Here is a 7820-nt window from a genome sequence, read left to right as displayed (position 1 = left end):
ATGGAGGAAGAAGAGCAGCTCTCATATCCAGTGCATCCTGTTTTAATGTTTTAAGTTGATCCTTTCTCTGGTTTAATAACTACAGGGCTGTCGCAGCTGAGTCTGGTTGTCAGATCCACTCTTATTACATTTAGAAGAACAGGTACACTATCTGTCACTCTTGGACCTGGTCTTGTACATGATATTGACTGTAGATCCAAGAGATTTTGCTACTCCCCTGGTAACTGCACCTGTCCACAAGTCAAAGAGAATTCTAAAGTGAGTTTAGATTCTGATGTCTGTTTTGCAGTATGAGATTCAGGCTGTGGGGATGGTGAAATTGAAAATGTGTGTGTACAAAGTGAAAGAGAGGAACTGCCGTACTCAGTCAGAGCAGCTGTGTGTTTTTGGATCCTCGTGGTTCTGCTGGGGTTGTTTTGCATTTGATTTTTAAGGTAATCAGGAGCCCAGAGTCCAGTATGCATTTATTTATTTGTACTGTAAACAGGTCACTGCCATGCTTCTTACTCCTGCCTCTCACTTCAACACCTGCGTGACACTGAGGTGAAGAGGTTAGCCTAGCTTAAAGGAATAGTCCACCCTAAAAACTATTGAGGCAGCCACGTTAGTCACACACTTTGCATTTTTGGGACCATCTTGTTTTTTGAGTTGTCATTTTTTTTTTCCCCCACTTCCAAAGAATACTGGCCAAATGTAGAGGTGTGATATGTATTTCAGCACACCTAGTTATTTAAATGCAGTGCAGCAACAAGACAAGACGTTTGGATCATCTTGTGTTATCGTGGACTCGCCTCGGTGTTGAAAAGAAAGCTTCTTTTGTGGAAGGAATTCTGGGTAATGTAGGAACTAAATAACTGCACATCTGAGGGTGGATTTTTACTGGAGGAAAATTGAGTAGTTGGTGTTTTGAAGAAGAATATTTTCTGTTGAGCAGAGTTTTGTAATGTCCGCTGTGGTGAGGGGGAAGCCAACAGGAAACTGCTTACACCATATCGCATGCCATCAACTTAGAGACACTTCACCTACTTACTTCACTGTTACATAGTCTGGCTGAATTATGTGTTTTTCAAATTAATAATGTAGATATGACACCCTGCACAACGTTCACAAGGGACTGTGAAACGGTTACTGCCTTATTGAACTGCCTTTTGAATTGTTTTCGTCATGTCAGGTGAAAGGTTAAAAACAGATGAAAAGTTACGATTGATGACAATAACAATACTTACGAAGTCAGTGTTTTGACCTTCTAAGTCAACATTATGAAACCTAAGTCACGATTATGAGAAGTATTCTATTTAAGAGTGAGTCTATTATCATATAGACATTTTAGAGTTTTCATTTAAAAGTTTGACTCCTCATTTCTTTATCATTTTGGATCAGTTTGTCAAACTTTTGACTTTATTGTCATAATTCTTAAATTTGTTGTTTAAATTTGAGTAGTCAAACTTCGTAATTATCATATTAGTCAAATGTCGTGTTTATTTCACTCACTATCTCATAATTATGACTTGGTATGCTCAAGTTATGTTTTACTCTCTCATAATTGTGACTTACCACGAGTGTTTCTCCTTGTGGCAATGGTCTTCCATAGTGAACCTGCTGCTGCTGGTCTGACTGTAGTTAATTCTGTCTGCTGTAACAGAACATGCTGTTATTGTAATGTGAGAGGTGGACAGCGAGTGCCACTTTGGGCCTGTTTCAGATACTGTCAACATGAGGAGGATGCAATAGTGTATTTTAGTATGTTTTATTGCTGATTTGAGTATTTTTTTTATGTTACTGCCTTGATTTTTAAAGGACCTTTGAGTTAACAGGAGGACCTGTTTGCCAAAAAAGAAAAGTCATATCTGATGAAGTGATCACATAATATTGATCTTTAGATGAGGCTAATCCAGCCATTTTTCAGAGTGTGTGATTCTCCTGTTTGTGTGTTATAGTCTCACACAAGAAGTTACAGATTAAACTTGTTGAAGCTGCCTCATCCCGTTTGGACCTAAGAGAGTATTTTACTCTCCTCGTGGGTCAAAGCTTGTGTTAATGTCCTGCTGTCACTGAGATCTGTGCTCAAATGGACAGTTTGACCTTGTTCAGCCTCATTGCACCTTGGGATATTGATCTTGTTTTAGTATGGGAGCCATAGAATGCGTTACTCTGCTGCTGTTGAAACAAAGGTTTCAGAGTGGGCCATGTTTCAGTTTGGACTCCCCCAAAGCAATCATTTCCACTCTCCTTACAGTTTCTTATTCAAGTCATTTCAGAATTGTTGAGCATGCCTGTTTTAATGATTGCCATCAGCTTTGAAAGCTAGCTTAGAAATTGATAATCAGACATACTCAAGTGTAAAGTGAACCAAATGAATGTTTATTTTTACCAGCAATAGTTAGTACGTGCATTGATGTTGCTTTTTTTTTTTTTTTTTTGCTGTCTTATTTGAAATGTTGCATTTTGTTTGGAAGAATGTTGAAAAGCAGCGACGCTGCAGTTGAGATGGTTTGAGTCATGACTGATGTTTGTAATAAAATTTTCTGATCTGATATTCTCAGTTTTGATTTTTGGATTTAAGTTACCCTTAAAGTTCCAATATTCTGTCAACCATTTACATCTGTGGGTAATTTTCATTCCATATATTCCGACTTCATCCAGCACTTCAACAAAAGGCGAGAACCATGTGCACACAAATGGCTATGATAGTGGTTATTGACATTTCCGTGCTGTGTGCCAATTTCAAATATGAAATACTTTGTTGTTGATGGTCCGCGCATTAGTAACAAGCTCCCAGCAGAGGGAGCTGAATGCTTGTAAAAACTAAACCATTGTGATGATTGACAGATGAAGATTTGAAGGGTACAGTATCTTCATGGAACCTTTGACGACAAATGGTTGTTGCACACTTGGCCTGAGTTCCACACACTGACAGAGTCTATGACCAGGAGCACTGAAGCTGTCCCGGAGGCTCGTGGTGGAGCTACACCTCACTAACACTTTAATTTGTCACCTGTCTGTACATGGCGGGAGATTTAAATGAGTGTATGCCCAGAGTTTGCTCTCATAAAACTTCTTTCTGTATAAACTTGCATGTTTGGGAAATAACTGTTAGCCTGACAAGTCAGCACACACGCACAGTGTTTAGTCTTGAAGCCCTGAGGTGAAAATTTGTCTGAGAGGCAAATGATGTGAGGTCTTCCTCCATGAGCCATTGTCCCTGGACCTGTATCCTCACAGACCTCGGGGCTCTGATAAGACAATGTGCTGTCGCAGGGGAAGAACATTATTTAGACTCAAGGCTTAAGAAAGGAGCTGAAAATGGCCAGGCAGCACGTGGGAGAGGGGGTTAGATATCGACTGAAGGCTGAGAAATACTGAGCAAAAAAAATCCTCCCGAGTCCTTCACTTGACAAGCAGACATGTCAGAGAATCCTTTATTTAAACCGGTAGTCTCATTAAGATCAAGATCTCCTTTTCAAGAGTGCACAAAGGACACACTGACACAGTGTAAGCAAAGCCACACACACACACTTAACACACACCGAAATAATAAGAATGAATTATGTAATAATGTAGACCATTGCACCTTCTCACATAAGACACAATGAGTGAGGAATACATCAGCTGTGACGAAGCCCGTTGAATGGCGATGCGCTGACACGAAGTCCAAAGGTTTGAAGGTGGAGGAGACGCATTCAAGTTATAAAGTGGTTCACAAGAGACAAAAACCAATTATGTACACACATAGTTCAGTACAAAAAAAAACATCATTAAGATTAAAATAAAGACAATTAACAGATGCAATTAAAAGCAATGCAGAATAAAAACCATTTAAGAAAATTAACATTACTGTAGACTGTACAGTGGACGCCTCGCTAGCGCAAGAGGAATCCTCCTCAACTGCTGTTCCCAAAGTCAAGGGAAACTGTCAACCTCATATTCCCACATTTTAATTTGAAAACTCTTGAGAGGTTTGATACAGATAGTGGACAAGATATCCTTCAGACATTGAAAGTGGAGTACAAATCGTATAGTGTACTTAAGAGCCACATCCCATATTGTTTCATGTGATTTTGTACCTCCCGAGATGCAGAACAGTGATACAGTATTTGGTATGCTCTCTGTAGTTAATTGGATCGACCATGGTTAAAAATGTGCAAATCTGCTTTACTTCCGAGTACTGCTGCTGCTTCCAAGTCACCCTCAAAACACAGCATCCTTTACTAGTTTGATATCCATCTCTGTGGTTCTACGACATGGATTCTGCTGACTAGCTGGGTTGTCACTGAAGGTCAGCATGCCCCCCCCCGTATGTGCCAAGCCCTGGAACAACTCAAGTCAGCAGCAAACTTGTCAATTCACTGACGTGGAACACGTGCAGCATTAGCTAACAGGACTTGTGGCTCAGCATGGCGCCAGGGACTCAGTCAGGGTCAAGCAGCTGTTTGGCCTTCAGGCTGCTGATAACTTTGTCCCTTTGGCTCCTCATCATAGAGTCGGAGCCGGTGACGTTTTTCTAATTCGTCAGCTTTATGTAAAAATGTTCTTTGAATATAGACTTTCCACAACTTTACATTTCCTGTGCGCTGTGGAGCCACTAGAATAATGAAAGTCTTTCTCAATCTTTAATTAGAGTCAACTAATAATAAAAAAAAGTTCAAAATCAGAGCTCTTGCTGATATGTGCTTAATTTCCTCTTTAGATGGCACGCTGCTTACGCAATTAGCTAAACTATTGATTAACACTAGACTACATTTGTAAGTAGGTACATTTGGTTAAACGTGCAAAGCCGAGATCACCACACAGAGCCTAAACAGGTGGTTTAACACGTGTTTGTGCGTTTGGGCTGGGATGCCCACTGCCAAGATCTGCTCCATCCTTGAACTGCAGGGGCTGTGGACTCTGTGTCCCTGCCAAAACTTTTTTTCTCAAATGAATCATTTTTCATCTTATTCAAGAGTGTTGATATTTCTTCTTGTTTACCTAAATGGCCAAAATGACTATAGACACACACACGCACACACAATGAAATCCCAAACCACACTTTTCAATGCATGAATTCACCTTAAGTGTATAGGGAAAATAATGTGTATCTACGGATATTCCCCAGCTGAGGGGCTCAGACACCAACAGGTAGCCAGAGCAGGGCAGCAAGGCTGTGTGTGTGATGGTCACTTAAGAACAAATAAAGTCAGAATCCTCATTCTAATTTCAGGACTATTGCACTTGCAAATATCAGCAGCTGTACCATCAAGGCTCACAGGGTGGGGGTCATGAGGAGCCAAGATGATACAAACAAGGACTTTAACAAGCCCATGTAATGCAACTGATCACAACACGTTGTGTCCTTGCTGCACTGTGTTGGTGTTTGATACAGAGCGTCACTTCCAAAAAGGTGAAATGATGACGGTTCCCGACTGTGTCAGCCGGCGGAGCATCATGAAGTATGAATATGGCAGATTATCCAGAGGGCCCGAACGTCGAACACTACAGACACTTCCAATCCTGCTGAGGCCATGTTCGTTACCGCAGAACCCCTCCCGAGGTCCTCTTCTGTCTGTCACTTCAGCAAGTGTCTCAGCTGGTCCTGCAGGTTTTTCGAGTGCTCTACACTGGAGGACGGACACGAGCAAAAGCGAGTCAAGTGCACGTCACCACTTTGTGTTATGGCTTTACTGTGGAGGCAGTGATGTCAGCGGTTTCTACTGAAGCGTAAACAGAGTAGTGTTTAGACTTACTTCTTCTGGATGGCCTCCTGCCTTAGTGACAGACAGACAGACAGACTCTTTCAGTATTCACTTCCAGTTTGAACACAAATGAATGCGTTTAACATATTGATAAAATGTTGATACTCACTGGTACTGTAAATGTGTGGTGATAATGGACATTTTTCTCAAACTCTGGAAGACAGATGACAGTGATGTTGAAACAAGAGACAGGCTTTACCTGCTTTCACACATTAGAACCCCGCCATGATGGAAAGGAATCTTTGTGAAACTGTTTCTGTTGGGACTCCCTAGCGGTGTTCATTAAACTCTTTCATTTGTGGTTGTCCTTGGCACTGAACAGTGTTTCCACTATCGTCTCCTCCCCATGGCATGTTCTATAATCAGGGGTGTGTTCACAGACGGTACATTTTGATACCTACATCCTCAGAGTGCAGGATGGCGTCCTCCTGAATGACCATGTTTCTTGCTGCTTGACCAAGAAGCTGGAAGAGACATTAGCAACAATATGGCGTTTGATTATTTTCATTCATTCATATATATATAAATATTGCTTGCTTTAGTCAGACAAAGATAATTCAGTTTAATATCACAGGAGGCAAAGAAAAGCCAAAGTCAAAATAGTTGCCAATCAGTTTTCTGTGGAATGACTGATCAATGAATCGATGAGGAAGATGCCACTTCATCATCATGAATATTATGCCACCCTTAATCTTCACCCGTCTATTCACAACTTCACTGAGCGTTAAACAGGAAGTATGGAGTATCTTTGGTTTAGCTACATTCAAAGCAGAACTGCATCCTGCTAACTTGTTAGCTTGCCTGAATTGTGTCAAGTTACGACATAAAACCTAAAGCTCGGTTTTTAAAACGAAACCCCTGCTGATGGAGTCAATGGCAGTCATGTTTGAATCCAAAGTGACAGTTTCGGTGGTGTCTTCGTTTGTGTTCTACGTGCTAACGTTAACATTAGCTAGCTAGTAGCCATATTTAGGTGAAGCCGTTGGCACCAGCTATCTCTTCCGGATTAAATCACTGGTATCGTTTTACCTCCTGACTGCGGGACCCCTTCAGCACCTGGCGGGTCAGTGCGATCACATCCCCGCTACAGGAGCCCACTTTATCGGATAGTAAGCCTTTGACAGACTGGCCAAACCGCGGCTGGGACTCTGACGCCATGTTCTGTTTATGCTAGCGACGGTGCGCGGGCAGGGCCAAAATACACAGCTACGCGTCCACTGGACTGACGGTCAGACCGCCTCACTTCATAATTCATAGTCTTTAGTCTAACAAAGTACTCCCCTTTGTATATTTCATTATCACGTCATTTGATATATAACAAGGTCCTTTTAAACTGTAGTCCATAAATCTGCCTCGGCAGAACATCCCCAGATGTGGTCCACAATTCAGCTGAAGAGCTTTAGACCATGTCCTCGAAAAAAGTCTCATGTCCCACCAGTATCTTCATGGGAACCCCATCAAATTCAGAATCCATTTCACGATTCTTGTAATCACTTTATCTGCCTTGGTGGAAGTGGGGGCGGGGTATTAGGTCCTCTGTTCAGGGTTTGTTGGTTGTTCCTCGATTTAGGCTTAAAACTAGAGGGACTGTGGAACTTTGGAACTCTCTCCCTTTGGACACCTTTAAAAAGCAGATCAAGGCCCATTAGTTTGCCTTCGTATAATTGTTTTTCTATTTGTTTCTATTTGATAGGTTTATGTCAGTATGTATGTTGGATGCTTTATTTCTTTTGTGAAGCACTTATTGATGTCTCTGCTCTTGAAAGGTGTTTTATGAATGAAGTGACTTACTGGTTTACAATTTACATCATTGCCATGCGCTCTGTTTGCTTGTAGACACTGTCATAAAATGTTGTGAATGTATGTTGCAATTTAACTCTTAAATAGGCCTATATAAATAATGCACACATTTTAAGAGAATGTTTTGCTATTATAGATTATATGAGAACAAGCTAACTGTAGGGCAAGGACTTACTGCCAGTGTTGAAAGACATATTCAGATCCTTTACTTAAGTAAAAGTAGAAATACCACAGTTTAACAAATACTCCGCTACAAGCAAAAGTCCTGAATTCAACATTTTACTTAAA

The 7820-nt window shown here is 41.1% G+C and overlaps 1 protein-coding gene across 1 annotated transcript; it reads right to left on the bottom strand.

Moving 5' to 3' along the window:
* Nucleotides 1-5291: 5291 nt before the first annotated feature.
* borcs7 (BLOC-1 related complex subunit 7) lies at nt 5292-6890 on the bottom strand. Its single transcript, XM_070916574.1, has 5 exons — nt 6762-6890; nt 6134-6196; nt 5842-5885; nt 5724-5744; nt 5292-5597 (listed from the first exon to the last, which is right to left on the bottom strand). The coding sequence occupies exons 1-5, from the start codon at nt 6888-6890 to the stop codon at nt 5546-5548; spliced, it is 309 nt and encodes a 102-aa protein (XP_070772675.1). The 3' UTR covers nt 5292-5545.
* Between the last annotated feature and the right edge of the window lie 930 nt (nt 6891-7820).

The sequence above is a fragment of the Enoplosus armatus genome, chromosome 12, assembly GCF_043641665.1.
Source record: "Enoplosus armatus isolate fEnoArm2 chromosome 12, fEnoArm2.hap1, whole genome shotgun sequence".
Classification (NCBI taxonomy): domain Eukaryota; kingdom Metazoa; phylum Chordata; class Actinopteri; order Centrarchiformes; family Enoplosidae; genus Enoplosus; species Enoplosus armatus.
The sequence above is the reverse complement of the archived record's forward strand: the minus strand, read 5'-3'. Positions and strand labels throughout refer to the sequence as shown.

What these genes read in the sequence shown, in the direction of transcription:
- borcs7 (XM_070916574.1), bottom strand. Translation starts at nt 6,890, where the DNA reads ATGGCGTCAGAGTCCCAGCCGCGGTTTGGCCAGTCTGTCAAAGGCTTA. An exon ending in CCATCCTGCACTCTGAGGAT is followed by an intron (nt 5,886 to 6,133) that starts GTAGGTATCAAA and finishes TCTGTCTTCCAG; the next exon opens with AGTTTGAGAAAAATGTCCAT. An exon ending in CAGGAGGCCATCCAGAAGAA is followed by an intron (nt 5,598 to 5,723) that starts GTAAGTCTAAAC and finishes TCCGTCCTCCAG; the next exon opens with TGTAGAGCACTCGAAAAACC.